Below are 19,292 nucleotides of genomic sequence, written 5' to 3' on the forward strand. Positions count from 1 at the left end.
CTCCCGGGGGGGGGGGACGACACACACGGTGGGACGGGGCGGGGGTCGTGTGGTTTCCCCCCACCAGCTGCGAGGGGTGTCCTTGGGCCCCGGTCCCGGTCCCGGTCCCGGTCCCGATCGGTGGGGGGGAGGCCGCGCCCGCCAGAGGGCGCCGCAGCTCAAGCGGCACCGGGCGGGGCGGGGGCGCGCGCGGGGCCGTGGCGGCCGGGGACCCCCCCCGGTCCCGCTCAGCCCTGCGGACACTGGGGGGGGGTCCCGGTGCGGCCCCAGGGCGCGGTGCTGGGTGGGTGGTGTCTGGCGTGGGAGGGGGGCGCTGGGGGGGCCCCTCCGGGGACGTGGCTCCTCTGCGGGGCTGCCCCGGTCCTTCCCCTCAGCTCCCCCCCCCCCGCAGCGTGTCCGCTGCGGTTCTCTGAACCCTGAACCCCCGCTTTGAGCGGGCTGGGGGAAGCGGGGGTGAGGATCTGGGGGTCACGGGCCGGGAGCTGCCGTGACCTGCACCCGGGAGCCGGGGTGGGCACAGAGAGCAGGACACGGCGGGGGGGGAGCGCGCAGCAACCCGGGGCGAGGGTGATGGGGGTCCGTGCTTCCCCACAGAGCCTCCTGCCTGCGCCCTGCCCGCGCCCTGCCCGCATTCCCCTTGCCTGGCACCGAGGCCGTGCACCCCATCGGGGGACTCTGGGTGCAGCTGGGTCCCACCGCACCCATGCTGATGCCCCAGCCACCCATCCCGTGCCCCACCGTTAGTGGGGTCACCTCCTCTCTGCTCCCCTTCTCGCCAACACCTCAACACACCCCCCACACACACCCCCGCTGGCACAGCCGAGGTGGCAGTTCAGCTCCACGTGGGGCTTGGCAGGATGCTGGGCACAGGGGGCCCCCACCAAGCCCTCCCTGGGAATTGGGGCCCTCCCTGGGAATCGGGGCTCTGCCCCAGGGCAGGGGTAGGGAGGGACCAGGAAGGCTGGTGTGGTCTGGCCGTGCCAGGAGCACGTGTCACTGGGGAGGACGGGGGCCGTGTGCCCCGGCACAGGTGGCACTTGGTACCTCTGGGGTGGAACATCGGCGTCCGGTTTGGCACCAGCCATCAGCCTGGGCCAGGGGCTGTGTCCTGAGGGGGAAGAGGGTCTTGTGCCTGCTGAGGCACCTCATACCTGGGAGAGGGGGGGCCCTGGCACCTGGCAGGGAGGTTACTGGGAGGTACTGGGATTTTGTGGGGCCCTGGGCCCCACCTGCGTAAGCATTTCGGGGGGTATCACCGGTGTTTATTTGAGTGTAGGGCGAGGCGGTGGCTGGCCGGTAATGATTAACCCCGGGCTTAGCTAGAGGATGGGGCCCCCCCCCCCCGGCACGAGGGGCTGGGGGGCTCTGTCCCCCCTGTGCTCCCCACCAGGACCTGGGGGCCGTGGTTCAGCTCATGGGGCTGGGCAGACGCTGCCCCCCACCCCTTCACAGGGATGCTCAGCCGCCGCCCCTCCCCCGTGCCCCCACCCGAGGCTGCATCCACCTGCAGCACCGGGACGCTGCCCCCGGCGTCCCCCCAAGCCGGGGGAACAGGGGGACCCAACCCCGAGGGGAGGATGCCGCTGGGGCCCCACTGGCGAGGCGGCACCCCCGTGCCCTGTGCCGAGTGGGGCAGAGGGACCCCCCCTCCCGGGGCCAGCGGCGGGGTGGGGCCTCCCCACCTGCTCCAGGTGCTCTATAAAGCTCCGGCCGCGGCCGAGCCGGCAGTTCCTCATTCCGGATTGCGGAACGTGCCCTGGCTAACGGGAGAGCTGCCGCAGAGCCCCGCGAGGCACCAGCACCCCCCGGGACGAAGCCCATGGCGTTCAGCACCCTTCTGCTGCTGCTGGTGCTGGGTGCAGGTGAGGGGCTGGGGGCGACGGCACCCCGAGGGGAGGGCGCAGGCTGAGACCTGGGGGGGGTGTGGGGTGGGTAACAGGGCAGGGGGATGGGAGCGGGGTCCCCTGGGCTGATTTCTGAGCGGGGACTAGGGGACACCAGAGCTGGCGGCCCTCGGCACGCTGGCAGCAGGGACCGCATCTTCTCTCCTGGCCTGGCCTTGGGGTGCAGCACCCCGAGGCTGGTTGTCCCCAGAAGAGCCGGGACCTGGGGACCACGCTCAGCCCGTGGCCCCGCTTAACCGCGTCCCAAAGGACTGGCCAGGGCCGGGCAGCCGGGCTGGGCCAGGACCAGCCAGAGCAGGCTGTGCCCGGGGCTCGCAGGCTGGTATGCAGGTGTGTCTGGGTGAGCCGTCCGGACCCCGGGGCCTCCTCCAGCGCCGCTGGCTCCTGCGGCACCCACTGGGAAACCTCCTGGGAGCCACCGGCACTGGCCAGTAGCCAGGACATGTGGGTCTGGGGGGGCACAGGTGGCACCTCACCCTCCCAGCTCAGAGACCCACAGCAAAAAAGTTTTTATTGGGGTGGGGGGGTGCTGCCTGAGCCCCCCGGTGTGGTGGGGTCACCTCAGGATGAGGGGAGCCCGCAGGGCTGGGCACGGCGCCGGTCTCAGCTGCTCAGGCAGCGCTGCCCGGCCCCTCGGTGGTGTCACGTGTGCCCAGCACGAGCCCTGGCCGGGGGGTTCCTGAAGGTCTTGTTGGTCTCGTGGGCCAGTGGTCGCTTCCTGGAGGTTGTGGTGCTCCTCAGCTCCTCATGGCGCAGAGCATCTAGCTGAGAAGCCATGTTGTATAAAAACTTCCCAAACTGGTGCTGCAGTCCCAGCTCTAGGTACACACGCCACGACCACGACCGAGAGCACCCCAGAGACGACCATGGATGTCACAACCACCACAGAGTCAACCGTGGCTGACACCACCACCACGGAGACGACCACCGAGATGACCACCCCCATGATCACTGTTCTAAAGATCTTGATCCATAAAAACACGAACGACAACTGGATCCAAACCTCCGTATCCTCCCACACCACAGTCTCACCTGCTACAGGCAGTGCCACAAACTTCCAGTCCAGCAACAGCTCCACAAGCAACAGCACAGCCAACAGCACCGCGGTGCCCGGTTCTAGCAGTGCCACCAGTTCCCTCACCAATGCCACTGCAAACAGCACCAGCTGGGCCCCCCCCTTGGGCACCAACACAACCAACAGCAGCTCCGCAGCGCCCACCGGGGGGGGTGGCACGGTGATCCCCACCTCCAGCACCAAAGGCAACGGGAGCAGCAGCTCTCAGGTCGTTCCCACACGGAAGACCTCTGTCACCTCTCAGGGCAGTACAGCTCCCAGACAGACCCCCACGGCCGTGCTGGGGGGCAGCGGCAGTCCCAAACCCAGCAAAGCCGCGGCTCTGCTTCCCACCGACGTCCAGCTGCTCCTCCGCGTCCCGCTGTCCTTCCGCATCCTCAACAGGAGCTTCAACGAGAGCCTGCGCGACCCCACGTCGAAGGAGTACAAGAGCCTGAGCTCCACCATCTTGATCATGGTGAGTCCCAGCCCTGCCCACAGGCTCCCCGGGCGAGCAAAGACCCCCCGGTCTGTGCTGGGAAGGAGCCGCCTCCCGTTGGGACTCCCCATGAAAGTGCCTCCAGCATCTGCTCTGCGGTTCTGCAAGGGGACGGGAGGGAGGGGGTGTCTGTTGGGGACGTGACCGTCATCCCTGTGTTTTGTTCCAGTTCGAAAAGGTCTTTGGCTGTGTGAGCTGCATCGGCAGGCAGACCTACAAGGGATGCAGCGAGCTGCGTTTCAGGTGAGCAGGCCAGTGGGTCCAGCTGCAGGGGGCCGGCGTGTCCCGGCTGCGCGGCGCAGAGCCCCTGGCGCGGGACGGCGACCCGGGCGCTAACGCTTCCTCTCACGGGCAGCCACGGCTCGGTGGCGGTGCAGTCCACCCTCGTGTTTGGGCACAGCAATGAAACCATCACCAGCGATGTCATTGAGCAGCAGCTGAGGGACAGACTGGACCAGAAAGGCTTCATCATGGACCTGCAGCTGGCCAGCATCTACAGTGAGCGGGAGCTTCGGGCTGGGGGCGCGAGGGCAGGCGGAGACCCGCGGGGGTGCTCTGGGAGGCTCCGTGGTGGTGGGACAGGCTCAGGGCTGGCAGAGCTGATACAGTTTCCCAGTGCCCACGGCAGACAGCACTGGGAAGACCAACTGGTTCCCGTCGGTCCCCTCGCACTCTGTCCTGGGGGTCTCTCAGGGCTCTTTGGCTGTTTGGCAGCTCTGCCCGGCGGCGCAGACATGGCTCTGACCCTCTTTCAGGCTCTGGGGAGGTGATGGCGCCGGCACCAGTGCCTGCGGTCCCGGACTGGGCCATTGCTCTGCTGGTCCTGGTCTGCATCCTGCTGCTGCTGAGCATCCTCACCTGCCTTCTGATGGTGAGCGCTCCATCCCCATCCCTGTCCTCACCTGCCTTCTGCTGGTGGGTCCCCTGTCCCCATCCCCACGCCATCACCCCCCCGACCCTTTCGCTCATCCCTCAGACCTCCTGCACCTGCCGCCGGAAAAGCCACGGGAAGCTGGACCTCTTCAGCACGAAGGACTCCTACCACCCCATGGCCGAGTACCCCCCGTACCAGAGCCACGGGCGCTACGTCTCACCCAACAGCAAACCCAACCCCTACAGCCAGGTGAGAGCCAAGTGCCACCGTCCTTGGGGCTGCTCGCGCCTGGCGTCCTGGGGCCAGGATGGTGCAGGGGAAGGTGCTTTTCGGTGCAGCTGGGCACGTCCCTTGACCGCTGGGTTAATGGCTAACGGAGCTGGTGAGGCAGAGGATGGTGACCCTGGAGCCCGCCCCGCGCCGGTCCCCTCCCGCTTGGGAGGTGAGAGTAACTTTCATGCCTGGATGGAGCAGCGGCGCCGGCGCTGGCAGACCCGGCCCGGCTTTGGGGAGCTCCCCATGACCTTGGGCCGCTGCTCCCTGAGCCCGGCCCTGCGCAGCGGGTGGGGGTTCGCTGCTGGATCACGCTGCCCCTTCTCAGGCTCGGCCGCGTCCCGGCTGGACCCTCACATCTGCCGCAGTCGGGGCATCTCCTGCCATGGCTGGGGGGGGCCTGGGCAGTGCAGGGCTGGGGGGGGGCTCATCCCTGTACCCTGCACCCCATATCCCCCACCAGCGGCTCTGAATCCTGCAGGTGCAGCGTTAGGAGCTGCCTGCACGCGCGAAGGGGCACGGCTCCCCCCAGTGATGTGGGGTTTGGGGGGGCCGTCCCCGTCCCCCCCGGCGCGCTGCGCTCCCCTACGCGCTGGTGCTGCAGGCGGGGGCTGGATCCAGCGCCTTGGCTCCGTGCGAGCAGCTCGCCCTGTTCAAATACCAGGGGCCTGGGTAAATATTTACCTTCGCTCTTGCCGGGCAGGCTTATCACGCAGGAGGCGAGGAACACGGCCGGGGCCGCTTCAGCTCCTCTACCAGCTCCTGTGCCCGGGGATGGCTCGGGGGGCTCAGGGGGGCTCTGGGTGCCCGCTGGGGTGGGGACAGCTGCCCACCAGGCGGGGGGGGGTGCATTTCTCAGCTGAGCACCAGGCTGTACGTGGGGCCTGCAGTGAGTGTGTGGGGGCTCCCCCGCTGCCCCCGGGGGGGCTCAGCTTGGCTCTAACCCCCCCTCATCGCTCCCTCCCCAGGTGGCCAGCAGCAACGGCGCGGGGGCCGGCACCTTCACCTACACCAACCCTGCCCCCACGTCCGACAACCTCTGAGGACGTGCTGGGACAGAGGGCAGCTGCCGAGGGGAGGGGGTGGCCACGGCCCCCCACTCCCCGGGGAGCAGCACCGGCCCCGGACACGTCCCCGGGTGCTGCTCAGCCCCTCACCCCAGGCAGCGGGGGCCGGATGGTTCTGGAGCAGCCGGATTCTTGCGCATGACAGAACTGGACGAACAAAGATTCGGGGTGGGAGGAGGGAGGGTCCCCCGCACCCCCCAGCCCCCTCACTCGCTTGGCTTTGCAACCCTGCTCCGTGCCGTGGGTGGGGGTCCGGGCTCATGCTCCTCTGCGGTCACCCCTGGGGATTCAATTGCTCTTTTTGTGGTGTTATTTTATATAAAAATATATCTGCGGGGGGTCAGCACAAGGCTCGGCTCTGCGGGGAAGCGGGTGGCGGGGTCCTTGGCCGTGGCGTATTTATCACATTTCGCAGTCAGAGGATGGGTGTGGGGACCCCAAGCGCACCGTGATGCCTCGGGGTCCTCCCCAGCACAGCCAGTGCCTCTCCTGGGGGAGTGACTGGTGGGACACCCCCAGTGTGGCCATCACCCACCTGAGTGACCTCGGCTTGGGGCGGGGGAGAGCCGCTCTCATTTCTCAGTCCGGGCAGACCCGGGGTTCGTGCTGGGGTTGTTTCTCACTTGCTGTCATTGCACCTTCAGTCACCGGGGTGTGGGCGGTGTCCCTTGTCCCCTGTGTCCCCCCCCGGGTGTGACCGTGTCCTGCCGGGATGCCGTCCCTCTTGCTCACATCCCGCCCGCCTGTCCCACACTCTCGGTTTCTGTCTCGTGAGCAAACACGTCTCTTTTGGCACAACCGGTTATCCCCGGCTGCACGAGCGGAACGTAAAGGTGACGAAGGGCCCATCAAACTGCGGGGCCAGCGCTGCGAAGCCTGTAGGTGCGTTGCTGGCGTGCACACAGCCGTGTCCGAGCCTGGCTGGTCCCCTCCCCTCCCCTGTCTGGCCTGGGCTCAGGCTTCTCCAAACCCTGAGTGAACCCCGAAAGAGGTTTGGGGGCTACCGGGAGGAAGGGGAGCACGGCGGGGCCGTGGGATGTGCCGAGGTCAGCGGGGCGGCCCCAGCGGGGCCGGGGGACTGAAGCGGGTCCTCGCCTGCCTGGCACGGGGCCATGTGCTGGGCTGCGCCTGGGCACAAGCCCTCGGGATGGCCGTGCCCTCAGCAAGGGGGGTGGCCACCCCCCAACTCCCCCCCCCCCCGGCCCCCCAGCAGTCCCGGTTTGGGCTGGGCCCATGCTGGGGGCTGGGAGGGTTTTGGCAACCACTGAAAAGGCAGAAAAACAAGGAAACGAACCTTCCCCAAAGAAATCGCTTGTGAGCTCAGGCGTGGAGCCAGGGGCTTTGCCGGGAACCAGCCCTGCCACCGGCCCGGCAGCGTGTGGCCGGTGGGCGCCTTGGCCGTGGCACGGGGGCTCGGGGGGGGGGGACACGGGGCCGCACTGGGTGCCAGGGCCCCCCGACATGTGCCTGGGCCGTGCTGGGGCACGGGCAAGGGGCTGGGGGGGGGGGGGGGGGGGGGCTGCCTGGTGAGAGGGGGTGACGCAAGCCCTGAGGCTGAGGGGGGGGGTGGGGGGGTGATGTCTCTGCTGCTTTTGGTTTTCCATGCGCCGTGCCGATAGCCAGAGTTGCCAACAGCAACAGCGAAACTCAGCAGCTTTCCAGCTCGGCGAGGGGGGGTGGGTTTGGGGGGGGGCTCAGGGGCAGGGTGCAGCCGGGGCGGGGGGGCGGTTTGGGGCAGGAGCCGGGATGTTTGGCACAGGGAGGGCTTGGGGGGGGGGGGGGGGGTGTGTCTTTGTGTGCACATGAACAGCAGGATGATGGCGGGGGGGGACACGCAGCCCTGGATCCTGTCCTTGCAGGCCAGAAGGATGGGGCAAAGCTAAAACCAGCACGGAGCTGTGGCACAGGGTCACATCTGCCCCCCCCCCAACCCCCCCCGCGCCCCCCCAGCCCTGCTGCCATTCGGGGATGAGGTTGGTGCCCAGGGCAGGGCCCCACAGGGTGCGGGGGGATGTGTGCGGCTGCTGCATGGGGCTGGGCAGGGCTGTGTGTGCCTCCCCCCGCTCCAACCTGCCCCCCCAGCCTTGGGCAGGGCCCTCAGGAATCGAAACAGGCGCCAGGGTTGGGCCCTACAAAGAGCCGCCTGTTCCCAGGGAGCCCAGCCCGGGCAGCGCCCCCTCCCAGCTGAGGGGGCCCCTGTTCCCCGGGGACAGGTGCCAGCCCGGGGTGGGGCCCGACCCCACATGGGGCTCCTCCGCCTGCCCCACGGGATGCAGGGACCCGGGTGGGGCGCCAGCCCCCCGTTACCCACCTCGAGAGGATGCCCCAGCACCCAGCATCCCCCCTCCAGGCCGGACCAGCCACCCTTGGGACCCCCCCCCCTCTCTAGGCCCAGCTGGTGGCTGGTCCAGGGGCACCCCGACACCCCCGAGCAGGGTGGCAGCAGCCACGTGGCCAGGCAGAGCGTGGGCAGGGACGGGACACGTCAGCACTGCCCCGGTTGCACTGGGCCCTTTTCTGGGCAGGATTGGCCCCTGCTGGCCACGGGCCGAAGGACAGCCCAGCCCCACGGCCTCACTGCCGGGCACCGCACCCGGGGAGCGGCCAGCACCCCACATCCCCCCCCGGTGCCAGTGCTCCCTGCGGGGTGGCTGCCCTCTGCCCTGGGGTGGCTCTGGAGGAGTCTGGCATTGCAGTTTATTGTAGGAAACCATGAAAATACAGCAATTGTAACAGAACCCAGGAGAAACTACAGCAGCTCGGACGGATCCTGGCACGGGCCCGCCGGCACGGGCCCCCGCGGTGGATGGTGGCCCTGCGCGGCTCCCGGCCGGGCCGGATCCTGACCCCGCAGCCCCAGCCTGCCCCGGCTGCGTGTGGTTTGGCACTGAGCGGTGTAACGGGGACCGAGCGCGTCCCTCTGGAGCACGTGCAGGCAGGGGCACAGGCAGGGCTGACCGAGCACGTGGCTTCCCTGGGGACTGGGCAGAGCAGCCAGCGGCCCCAGGGGAGGGCAGTGGGCACGGAGGTCCCACAGCCCGGTAGCCCATGGGAGGGACCCAGCGGCAGCCGTGCCCGGCCGCGGTGGCTGTACCTGGCCGCAGCGCTGCAGCCACATTGAAAATGAGCCATTTAAAAAAAAATCTTCACACCTCGTTCCAGCCCAGCCTCCCCCCACCCTCTCTCCCTAAGCCCAGCTGCCTCCCCCACCCCAGCCAGCACCCAGCCTCTCCCCCCCACCGTCACCCCCACCGTCACCTGCCACCCCCCTCCCTGCACAGCCCCGCGTCCCGCTCGCACCCCCCTCCCTGGTCTGTCTCTAGGGCTGACCCTCTGCCCGGTCCTGCCCGTGGCCCCAGCTCAGAGGCAGCCTCCAGCCTAACTGGGGAAGGGGGCAGGCGGGGAGGGAGAGGAGGGGACGGCAGAGCTGTCCCCATCCCCCACCCCCACCCCACAAAACAAACACCTGGCCCGTTCCCAGCGGCGGCAGGGCCAGGGCTGCCCTCCCTGCGCTCTGCTCCCTGCTCGCTCCTGTCCCCCCCCCAGGCCCTAGAGCTCGCTGGGCAATCGGGGGTGACGGCCAGCGCGTGTGCGGGGAGCACGGGCACGGCTCAGTCCAGCTTGGCGAAGCCCCCGATGGTCACTTTACGCTCCTGCTTGTTGGCCACCAGCTCCTGGAGATGCAGGGCCCCCCCTCCGATGAAGCAGAAGGCAGGACAGACGGGCCCCGAGCAGTCCACGCCGCACTCCCAGAGCTCGCGGAAGGAGACGGCGTCGTAGAAGCTCACCTTGCCCTGCTCGTAGTCCAGGCAGATGCCGATGCGCGGGGGCAAGGGCACGGTGCAGCCGTTGGGGTCGCGGGAGGTGAGCGCCGACCCGTGCGAGAGCAAGATCTTGCCCATGCCGATGGTGAGGAAGGCGTAGGGGGGGGGCGCCTCCACCGTCGTATCCTCTGCCCCACTGTCGTGGCCGCTGTCGGGGTCGTACCTGCAGCGGGGCAACGGGCCAGTCTTGGCGAGGGACAAGCTGGGGCTCCCCTGGGCACCCCCCGAGCTCCCCCCCGGCGCCGCTCACCTGGGGCTCACCACGTCCTGCGGCACCTGGAACCACTCCTGCAGCTTGCTCTCCAGCCCCACACCCACCTTCACCAGGTAGGAGCTGGGATCCACGCAACAGGCCCAGTAGCTCTTGCCCTGCGTGATGGCCACGTCGCCGATGACCAGGTCGATGGAGAGGTGGCAGCTGGTCATCAGGCGCTCGGCGGCGAAGAGCATGGGGATGCCAGGGACGCTGCGCACGGCGCGCTGGTCCTTGCTGATGGCCAGGCGGTCCCGGTTGAAGCCCCAGCGGTTGTCCAGGAAGAAGTTGAGGACTGCGGAGAGGAAGAGGAGGGGGTGAGGACGGCGCCAGCGGCCGGCGGGGTGCTCCAAGCCTCCCCCCCCTTCTCCCCACACCCCTCACCTGGGGCGGGCGGCGTGTGCAGGTAGATATCCTCGCTGTACTCCCCGAAACCCGCCTTGTTGCAGCCCTTCACCCGGAGCACGTAGACGCTGTCGGTGTCCAGGTACTCGACGAGGGCGCTGGTGCCGCGCACCTCCTCCCGCCGCTGCCACAGCTTCAGCCCCTTGGCCTTGGCGTCCGTCTTGCGATACTCCACCGTGTAGTGCCAGGCGGGCGGCGAGTGCTGCGGCAGCCGCCAGCACAGGAAGATCTGGTCGTAGGCGTAGGTGCGCTGCGTGTCGATGACGGGGGCCTCGGGCGCTGCGGGGAGAGGCACCGGCAGGCATCAGGCAGCATCCCCCCCCCCGGCAGGCGGGGAGGCAGCCAGACGCAGGGAGGGGGCATTCCGGACGGACGCACGGACGCACAACCAGCAGGAGTCTAGGGGGGATCTGACTGCGGAGACCGTGTGTAGGCACCAGAGGAGAGCGAGTCGGGGAGACAGAGGAGCTCGCTGCTGTGGGGCTCCAGGGACCAGACAGGCTGAGTGCAAGTCGGGGAGGGAGGAGAGAGAGAGAGAAAGAGAGAGGATGGAGGCAGCAGAAGAGGAGGAGGGGAGGAGATGGGGATGGCGGGGGGGTGTGAAGATGCCAGCGGTGCGGCGGGAGCAGGGAGGCAGGGTGGAACTGGGGCGAGGAGGGGGATGGAAATGGGGTGAGAGGGAATCGGAGAGCGGGTGAGGAGGGGGACAAAAATAGGGTGAGAGGGGGACAAAAGTGAGGTGAGAGAGGGATGGAGATGGCGTGAGAGAGGGGGACTGAAATGGGGTGAGAGGGGAACAGAGATGGGGCAAAAGAGAACAGAAATGGAGCAAGGAAGTGGATGGAAATGGGGTGAGTAAGGGGACAGAAACGGGGTGAGAGGGATGGAGATGGGGTGACAAGGGGAAGGGAAATGGGGTGAGGAGGGGGACGGAAATGGGGCAAGAGAGGACGGAAATGGAGCAAGGAAGGAAGGGGACGGAAATGGAGCGAGCAGGGGATGGAAATGGGGCGAGGGGAGGGCGGGAGGGCAGGAGCAGAGGCAGCAGATGGAGGGGGGCACAGAGCCACCACCTGCCACCACCTGCGGGCAGGAGGGGGATGGAGGATGGCGGCGGAGCGGGGACGGGGCGGGATGGGACAGAGAGAGCGGGGCCGGCTCTGGGGCAGGGATGTGACTTGCCTCAGTTACTTCGGTGACGACTCAGCAGCGGCCGCAGCCTATAAACAAAGAGAGGTAGAAGCAGGTCTGAAAAATGTTGCCAGCGGGTCCGGCAGGGCCACGCGGCTCCTGCCCTGCGGGGAAGTGCCTGCCCTGCCGCGGGGCAGCCTCCGCTCCGTACTCACCCTCCGGCGCTCCTGCTGCCCTTACCTGGCACCGTGGCCCTGCCTGTCCTGCCCCCTCACCCGGCCTCCCTGGCACAGGGCAGGGCAGGGATGGCTTTGGGGGGGCTGCTGGGGCGGGGGCCGTCCCTGACGGGGAGGGGGGGACCGGCAGATGCGCGAGCGCCCGCCCGAGCGTGGCCGTGGCCGAGCTCCGGCTCCGAGACGGGCAGGGCTCTGCCCGCGGGGGCTGCACCTCCGCACGGGGCACAGCCGGTGCCCGGGTCCTGCTGCCTTTACCTCGGATGAAGGCCAGGTCGGTGAGCAGCTTCAGCTCCCTGCTGACGTCCAGCTGGAAGTGGCTGAAGGACGCCGTGGCCGCAGGACGGAAGCTCTGCAGCGAGTCGGTGGCCCTGAGGATCCTGCGGCGTGGGAGAGCAGGGACATCAGGGTGGCACACAGTGGCCACTTTGGGCACCGGAGAGCCCTGACCCGCCTCGGTACCTGTTGTGCAGCTGCTTGGCAGCCTGGACGAAGCAGGGGTGGTCCGTCTCCTTCAGCACCTCCTGGGCGTAGCCCACCATGCCCGAGTTCTCCAGCATGGCCTGGTGCTCCTGGATCTGGCAGTGCAGGCTGGCCAGCCGCTCCTGCTGGCACTCCTCGATGGCCTGCAGCAGGGTGGCCCGCTTCTCCTCCAGCATGGCACACAGCCCCTGGATCAGCTGCGACACCTCCTCCTTGGCCTGCAAGCCGTTCACCTGCCGAGCACGGCAGGGTCAGCGCGCTGCGTGCCCCGGGGAGGAGGAACCACAGGATCATATGGAAGCCAGAATCCAGAATCATTCCGGTTGGAAAAGCCCCTCGGGATCAGCGAGTCCAACCCTCAGCCCGACTCTGCAAAGCTCTCCCCTACCCCACATCCCCCCACAGCTCATCCAAACGAGGAGAGGGGGGCCAGGCTGGCAGTGCCACCCCCCGGCTCAGGGACACGCAGGCACCCTCCGCCCTCACCTCCGTGTGCTTCACCGTCTCCTCCAGCTCAGCAATCTGGGTCTGCACCGTGTCCTGGCTGCTCAGGATGTAGGCGAGGCTCTTCGTCAGCTTCTCCTGCAGGGAAGGAGGTGAGACAAAGCGCCCGCACACCCCATCTGCACCGGGGCTGTGCCGGTGCCCCCGATTCCTCCCCGCCGAGCCCCGACCCGACCCCGAGCGCGTCCCAGAGGCCCTTACCCTGAGGGCCTGGTAGGCGCTGAGCACCGGGGTGATCTTGTGGCTGGTGTGAGTGCGTCGCACGCGGCAGAGCTGGCACACCAGCCGCTGGCAGGTCTTGCAGTAGTGAGTCACCTCCTCCTTGTGCTCCGGGCACATCAGCCCCTGCGTGGGCACAGGGGAGCTCAGCGGAGCTCCGCACCCACCCTCCACCCCCCATCCAGGCGTCCCCCCCACCGACACTGGCGAAATCCCCGAGCAGGGAAGGAAAACGATACCTTGGGGCGGAAGGTGAGGGTGGGGGGCGTGGGCTCGTGCTGGGCTTTCTGGGTGCCCCAAGGGTGGTAGAGCTTGAAGCACTCGTTGCAGAAGCTGGACTTGCACTCGGTGCAGCCCTTGGTGGCCTCCAGCTGCGGGGGTTTGCAGAACTGGCACATGATGGCGGCGCTGATGTTGATGGTCTGGCGGTAGCGCTCCACCACCCGCTCCAGCGTCAGGTTGCGGAAGAGGCTGCCCAGGCCCCGCTCGCCCAGGTCCACGTCGCGCTGGCAGGCCGGGCAGGGGAAGCTGACGGTCTGGGGGTGCACGGTGCCCCGCTTGCGCCCCGGGTAGGTGCCGAAGCCTGCAGGAGGGAGGCGGGAAGGCGTCAGGCGGGGCGCGACGCCCCAGAGCCGCTCGGCCCTCCCGTGGGGGACCCCGCAGGGCTGCCGTTCCCGTCCCCTCCGGGGCTGTCCCACCTGACTTGAGGAGACGGTCGAGGCGGTCGGGCTTGGGGACGGCCCGGCGGCCCAGGCGGGGGCTGCGGGTGGCCGGGGTGGCGGCGGGCGAGGAGGGCTCGGAGGTGGGGTCGCAGCAGAGGTAGCCGTGCTGCAGCAGCACCTCGCTGGCGCAGACGTGGCAGACGTTGTGCGTGCAGGGCAGGGCCAGCGGCTGCTTGTACATCTCCTTGCACACCGGGCAGACCAGCTCCCGCTCCATGTTCTTCATGCTGGTCTGGGGAGAGAGGGGGGAGCGTCACCCGCCACGGCCGGGACCGGGGCCATGGGGGAGACCATGGCTGGGATCAAGGTTGGGACCAGAACCAGAAGCAGGACCAGCACCGGGGCTGGGAGCAGCACCAGGGCCAGGATAAGGACAGCTCTGGGACCAGCACCAGGATGGGGACCAGGGATGCTACTGGGATGGGGATTGGGACTGGGGCCAGCACCAGGGCCAGGATCAGGACCGGCACTGGGAACAGAGCCAGGACCAGCACCAAGTCCATGATCATGGCTGGAAGCAGCACCGGGGCCAGGATGAGGACGAGCATCAAGGCCAGGATTGGGCCTGGGAGCAGCAGCACGCTCAGGATCAGGACCAGCACTGGGACCAGCACCAGGATAGGGTCCAGGGCTGGGACTGGGATGAGGATTGGGGCTGGGGACTGCACCAAGGCCAGGATCGGGACCAGCACTGGGACCAGGGCCAGGACCAGCACCGAGTCCGTGATCACGGCTGGGAGCGGCAGCAGGGCCAGGATGAGGACGGCTCTGGGACCAGCACCAGGATGGGGACCAGGGCTGCTACTGGGATGGGGATTGGGGCTGGGGCCGGCACCAGGGCCAAGATCGCGACCAGCACCGGGACCAGAGCCAAGACCAGCACCAAGTCTGTGATCAGGCCTGGTACCAGCATCAGGGTCAGGAGCAGGAGCAGCACTGAGACCAGCACCAGGGTGGGGGCCAGGGCTGGGACTGGGACCAGCACTGGGGCTGGGGCCGGCACCAGGGCCAGGATTGAGACCGGCACTGGGACCAGAGCCAGGACCAGCACCAGGGCCAGGCCCAGGATGGGCACCAGGATCAGGGTCAGGATGGGGACTGGGGCACCCTCCCACGGGTGTGCGGGCAGGTCCCGGCGCTCCGGGTGTTCCCGACCCCGAGGGGTCCGGCCGTGGCGGCGGCACAGTGCGGGGGGCGGGGAGGCCGGTGCCGGCCTTCCCCGGAGATCGCTGCCCGGTGGGTCGGGACGCGGATCCGAGGCCTCGCCGAGGCCTGCCCGGCCCTCAAGGGCACCCCCGCCATCCCGCCCGCCCCCTCCATCGGGCCCCGCCGCGTTGCCATGGAGATGCCGGGCCCGGGGGAGCCCGGCCCGGCCCGGCCGCCCCGCGGTGCCATTTCCCGACCCCCCCGCCGCCACCGCCGCTCACGCTGATGCGGACGAGCGCGTCCATGATGGAGGTGAAGGTCTGCAGGTCCTCGCCTTCAGCCATGGCTCCGCGCCCGCTCCCGGCGCCGGTCCCCGCGGCGGCAACAGCGGCGGCCGCGGACGCCCCGGTCTGTTGCAGGGAGCGGCGGAGCCGGGGGAAGGGCGGGGGGCGGCGGCGCGCATGCTCAGCGGGACCATCCCCGGCGGCGGCGGCGGGGGGGCGGCGGGGGGCGGTGGCGGGGGGGCGGCAGCGGGAGGCTCCCGCCGCACCCCCGGGCCCCCCCCGCCGGGCCCGTGCGGACGGCAGCGCGGCTCGGGGAGCGGCGCCCGGGGTGGACCCCGGGCGGGTTGAGCTGGGCGCCGTGGCCGTGGCCGGTACCGGCGCTGCGGGGGGGGGGTGTTCCGCACCCCCCGCCCCGGGGCCGCCGCCGGAGCCTCTCCCCGCCGCCAGGGGGCGCGCGAGACGGCGGGGCCCGCAGCGCCGCGCCCGCCGCCAGGGGGCGCCCGAGCCCGCCGGAGCGCGGCGCCCGCGGGGCGGGGCGGGGCCGCTCGCGCATGCGCGGTGCCGTCCCTCGCGCCTGACGCCGTGTCCCTCCGCGCGGCCGCACCGCGCCTGCGCACAGCCGCGGCACCGGGACGGGACGGGGCCGGGGGCGACGCCGCGGGGCACTATGGGTAACGGGGGGGACGAGGTTCGGGGCTTGGGGCGGCCGAGGCGGGCCCGGGGCGCGGCTGGGGCCTAAGGGAAGGGGCGGGGGGCTGCGGGGAGGGCCGGGGCCCGGGGGGCGGCCTTGGCCCCACGGTGGGTCCCGGTGGCCTCGCTGAGGTGGCCCCGCGGCCCCAGCCGTAGGCACGGGCACCTCCCTGGCGCTCTCCTCGCTGCTCTCGCTGCTGCTCTTCGCCGGGATGCAGATGTACAGCCGGCAGCTGGCCTCCACCGAGTGGCTGACCATCCAGGGCGGGCTGCTGGGCTCCGCGCTCTTCATCTGCTCCCTCACCGTATCCTTTGGGGCGGCGGGGAGCGGGGCCGGGGGGTGCAGCACCCCGTTACGTCCCTTAACCCTCCAGCCAGGCCTTCAACAACCTGGAGAACCTCGTCTTTGGCAAAGGCTTCCAGGCCAAGATATTCCCCGAGAGTAAGTGCTGCGGAGGGGCGCGGAACGGGAAAGAGGAGGTGGGATGAAGGCGTGAGGGTGTGCCGGCCCGCGGCAGGGCTGGGTTTGTGAGGGGCCTGCGGTGTGGCCTTGCCCCGTGTGGGCTCTGCCTGGGGGACCAAAGGGTCACAGCCCTGCCCTGGAGGCAGGGCCCGGCGCTGGCAGTTCCCCTCGAGTTTTTCCCGTGCCGCAGGTAGGTTTGTTCTGCTGCATCGCTGCAGCCCTGGCCCCTGTTACTCCGAGGTTGATGTGTTGGGGCAGCACGGTGGCATCTTTTCTCTCTTCTGTTTTTCTCCTGCAGTCCTCACCTGCCTCTTGCTGGCTCTCTTTGCCTCTGGCCTCATTCACCGGGTCTGTGTGACCACCTGGTAAGTCCAGAGCCTGCTGTGGAGGGTGGGGAGCAGATGTTGTGCTGCTGGGGACCCTGATGGCTCGTGTTTGCTGTTGGGAGGCAAACAGGCCACTAGACAGGGCCAAGGCTGTCCAGGGACCCCCAGGGTGGCCAGTGTAAGGCACCACAGTGCAGTGGGATCGAAGGGGAAGGTGTTGGTTCGACGCCGACCAGCAGCAGCTGAGCAGCCCCATATGTTCTTTCCTCGCAGCCTCATCTTTTCAATGATCGGCCTCTACTACATCAACAAGATCTCCTCCACTCTCTACCAGTCCGCAGCACCTGTTGCTGCTCCCGCCAAGGCCGTTGGCAAAGGCAGGAAGAGGAATTGATGTCCTGTTGCCCCCTCCCCGGGGCAGTCCCCTCCCCACCGGGACGGACTGGGGCTCTCAGCCGCCCAATAAAGCCATTTCTTTGTAGCTTCTTGTCCGCAGCTGCTGTAGGTTTGGTTCCTCCGCCGGCTCTCAGCCCCGTTTCCTTGCACCGCCGTGTGCTGGTGAGGCTGAGAATGGTCCTGCTCGTCTGTCCGGGCTGCGGTGGAGCCTGAGGGGGGGGTTCTCTGCCTCGCAGGGGGCTCTGTGTGGGCCGGCAGAGTGTGGCCAGGGCGGGGAGGCAGCCGCCGACCCCCCCGCCACCTCACAGGGAAAATGTGCTGACGGCATCTCGTCTGCCTGGACCTGCAAGGGAGGAAAATCCCAGCGGAGCCGGGCAGGTTGGAGCAGGCCCTGGTGCCGTGGGGCTTGGCCCGGCCAGAGGGAGGCTGGGGGGGCTGCGGGGGTCCCGGGGGCTCCGGTGAGGCAGGGGGAGCCGCTGGGCGGGGGGGCAAGCTCCATCAGTTGCCACCAGGCCCCTGCGCTGGTAAGGCCGAGGCTGCCCGGCACCTGGCAGGAAAACAGAGGCACGTCGGGCAGGGGGGAGTCACCGGGCACCGGGGCTGCCCCGGGGCATGGTGGGGGGGCGTGGGAAGGGCCCAGGCCCGGTGAGCCGTGGGAGGGCTGGCCGGGGCTGCTCCCACGCCAGTCCCCCGCCACCCGCCGCGGCCGGACGCGGAGGAAACCAGATGCTTCCTGCAGCCTCGGCCGCCGCCGCCAAAGCCCAGCGCTTCCTGCGGCACCGGGGCCGGAGCGGGGGCCCGCCCCGCCCGCAGGGGGCGCCCCGCCGCCTCCTGCCGCGCATGCGCTACGCGACGTGGCGCCGCTCCGCACTCCAGCTCCCAGCGGCCCCCGCGCGGCGGCGCGCTGCCGTGACGTCATCCCCGCGACGGCGTGAGGGGGGGCAGGGCGGGCGCTGGGCCCCGGGACCGATCCAGGTGGGGGCGGGGGATGGTTCCGGCAGCCGGGGCGGTGCCGGTTCTGCGGCCGGTTCGGGAGGGCTCGGAGGGGCCGGGGCCGGGTCCCGGCGCCGGTTGGCGAAGGGCCGGAGGGCTTCGGGGTCAGGCTCTGCTGAGGAGGCCCCGGGCCCGGCCCGGTTGCGGCGGGGGGTGGTGTCGGTCCGGCTCTCACGGCCCCTCTCTCCGCAGGCCGCCATGACCAAGCTGGGGCAGTGGCTGTGCGGACTCGCCCTGCTGGGCTCGGCCTGGGCTGCGCTGGCGCTGGCGCCGCCGGGGCTGCGGCTGCCGGCCCCGTACCGGCAGGCCCTGCTGCCCCTGCCTGTCTACCTGCTCGTGGCCTTCGGCTGCTACTCCCTGGCCACCGTGGGCTACCGCCTGGCCACCTTCAACGACTGCGAGGAGGCGGCCGCCGAGCTGCAGGAGCACATCAGTGCGGCGCGAGCAGACCTGCGCCGACGAGGGCTGCGCTTCTGACCCCAATAAAGCTGGAGGGACGGTGACTGCCTGGGGTGGACGGTGCTCGCAGGGGGCGGGGGCACAGGGGGGACTGGGGTGGGGGCTCCAGCTGTGGCTGCCCTGCGCAGTGCTGCCCTGGCCTGGGGGTTGGGGGCAGCTGAGGGTGCCGTGACACTGATCGAAGCCACGCTGGTGGGAAATCCCTCATTTCTTACATGCACATGTCTTACGAGGAGTGGCTGAGGGAACTGGGGGGGTTCAGTCTGGAGAAGAGGAGGCTGAGGGGAGACCTCCTGGCCCTCTGCAACTCCCTGCCAGGAGGGGGCAGAGAGGGGGGGTGAGTCTCTGGAGCCAAGGCCCCAGCGCCAGGCCCCGAGGGAATGGCCTCAAGCTGCCCAGGGCAGGGTCAGGCTGGCTCTGAGGAAGGATTTCTGTGCAGAAGGGGCTGTTGGGCGTTGGAATGGGCTGCCCAGGGCAGGGGGGAGTCCCCGGGATCCCTGGGGGGGTTGAAGAGTCGGGCTGAGCCAGCGCTGAGGGATCTGGGGGAGTTGGGAACGGTCAGGGGGAGGGTCATGGTTGGGCTGGAGGAGCTTCAGGGGCTTTTCCAGCCCAGATGATTCGGGGATTCTGTGATTTCTCCCCAGCGTCAGGCTGGTGTTCAGGGAGCTCCACACAGAGGAGGAGTCTCCACATGGGCCCCTCTCAGCCCTCCCACTGCCCTACAGAGGCTCCAGGGAGGCTGCCCCAGCCCAGCACGGCCTCTCCCTCTCCAAACTTCTGGGAGCTTGGCTCTAGAGGCAGGGCTGTGAGGTGTCAAGGGCAGGATCAGGCCTTGCCCCGAAGGCCCGCGGCGCTGGGTAGCACTGCGGGCAGAGTGCATTCCCGCCTGCCCTTCAGATGTGGTTCGCACCGTCAGGTGGGAGCTGGAGAAGACTCATCCCAGTCCTGCTGGCCCGTTTCCAGGGGAAGGAGGAGAGACACTGCCTGGGTGGAGCAGGCGGCACAGCCTTTAAAATGCAGAGTGCCCAGAGCCTGTGGTCTCCCCCGGCCTGCCAGGGCGGCTCAGCCCACGCCGGGGGGCTGCTCCCCG

The 19,292-nt window shown here is 69.5% G+C and overlaps 4 protein-coding genes across 5 annotated transcripts; 3 read left to right on the top strand and 1 right to left on the bottom strand.

Annotated features, from left to right (window-relative positions):
- Positions 1-1,754: 1,754 nt before the first annotated feature.
- Positions 1,755-5,982, top strand: MUC1 (mucin 1, cell surface associated). Its single transcript, XM_074929142.1, has 7 exons — positions 1,755-1,862; positions 2,715-3,436; positions 3,627-3,700; positions 3,813-3,955; positions 4,213-4,328; positions 4,434-4,580; positions 5,573-5,982. The coding sequence occupies exons 1-7, from the start codon at positions 1,820-1,822 to the stop codon at positions 5,645-5,647; spliced, it is 1,320 nt and encodes a 439-aa protein (XP_074785243.1). The 5' UTR covers positions 1,755-1,819; the 3' UTR covers positions 5,648-5,982.
- A 2,990-nt stretch (positions 5,983-8,972) lies between these two features.
- Positions 8,973-15,033, bottom strand: TRIM46 (tripartite motif containing 46). 2 transcript variants are annotated; one of them, XM_074929214.1, is made up of 10 exons: positions 14,873-15,033; positions 13,422-13,677; positions 12,963-13,306; positions 12,706-12,849; positions 12,487-12,582; positions 11,980-12,233; positions 11,776-11,897; positions 10,133-10,432; positions 9,746-10,043; positions 8,973-9,658 (listed from the first exon to the last, which is right to left on the bottom strand). In XM_074929214.1, exons 1-10 carry the CDS (start codon positions 14,933-14,935, stop codon positions 9,283-9,285), a joined length of 2,253 nt encoding a protein of 750 aa, XP_074785315.1. In that variant the 5' UTR covers positions 14,936-15,033; the 3' UTR covers positions 8,973-9,282. The 2 variants fall into 2 exon arrangements, with proteins under 2 accessions (XP_074785315.1, XP_074785316.1); XM_074929215.1 differs by lacking the exon at positions 9,746-10,043 and having other exon boundaries at positions 9,326-9,658.
- A 407-nt stretch (positions 15,034-15,440) lies between these two features.
- Positions 15,441-16,835, top strand: KRTCAP2 (keratinocyte associated protein 2). The gene is made up of 5 exons (XM_074929112.1): positions 15,441-15,546; positions 15,716-15,870; positions 15,944-16,007; positions 16,327-16,393; positions 16,628-16,835. Exons 1-5 carry the CDS (start codon positions 15,543-15,545, stop codon positions 16,746-16,748), a joined length of 411 nt encoding a protein of 136 aa, XP_074785213.1. The 5' UTR covers positions 15,441-15,542; the 3' UTR covers positions 16,749-16,835.
- Positions 16,836-17,646: 811 nt separating this feature from the next.
- On the top strand, positions 17,647-18,246 carry DPM3 (dolichyl-phosphate mannosyltransferase subunit 3, regulatory). The gene is made up of 2 exons (XM_074929194.1): positions 17,647-17,725; positions 17,936-18,246. The coding sequence occupies exon 2, from the start codon at positions 17,942-17,944 to the stop codon at positions 18,218-18,220; it is 279 nt and encodes a 92-aa protein (XP_074785295.1). The 5' UTR covers positions 17,647-17,725; positions 17,936-17,941; the 3' UTR covers positions 18,221-18,246.
- Positions 18,247-19,292: the final 1,046 nt, after the last annotated feature.

The sequence above is a fragment of the Athene noctua genome, chromosome 29 (genome assembly GCF_965140245.1).
Source record: "Athene noctua chromosome 29, bAthNoc1.hap1.1, whole genome shotgun sequence".
Taxonomy (NCBI): Eukaryota; Metazoa; Chordata; class Aves; order Strigiformes; family Strigidae; genus Athene; species Athene noctua.

Coding starts and splice junctions, on each gene's coding strand:
- MUC1 (XM_074929142.1), top strand. CDS start 1,820: ATGGCGTTCAGCACCCTTCTGCTGCTGCTGGTGCTGGGTGCAG. Junction 1,863..2,714: donor GCTGCTGGTGCTGGGTGCAG/GTGAGGGGCTGG, acceptor CTGGTGCTGCAG/TCCCAGCTCTAGGTACACAC. Junction 3,701..3,812: donor TGCAGCGAGCTGCGTTTCAG/GTGAGCAGGCCA, acceptor TCTCACGGGCAG/CCACGGCTCGGTGGCGGTGC.
- TRIM46 (XM_074929214.1), bottom strand. CDS start 14,935: ATGGCTGAAGGCGAGGACCTGCAGACCTTCACCTCCATCATGGACGCG. Junction 13,307..13,421: donor CGACCGTCTCCTCAAGTCAG/GTGGGACAGCCC, acceptor TCCCTCCTGCAG/GCTTCGGCACCTACCCGGGG. Junction 12,583..12,705: donor GCGCCTACCAGGCCCTCAGG/GTAAGGGCCTCT, acceptor CCTTCCCTGCAG/GAGAAGCTGACGAAGAGCCT.
- KRTCAP2 (XM_074929112.1), top strand. Junction 15,871..15,943: donor TCTTCATCTGCTCCCTCACC/GTATCCTTTGGG, acceptor CCCTCCAGCCAG/GCCTTCAACAACCTGGAGAA. Junction 16,394..16,627: donor CGGGTCTGTGTGACCACCTG/GTAAGTCCAGAG, acceptor CTTTCCTCGCAG/CCTCATCTTTTCAATGATCG.
- DPM3 (XM_074929194.1), top strand. CDS start 17,942: ATGACCAAGCTGGGGCAGTGGCTGTGCGGACTCGCCCTGCTGGGCTCG.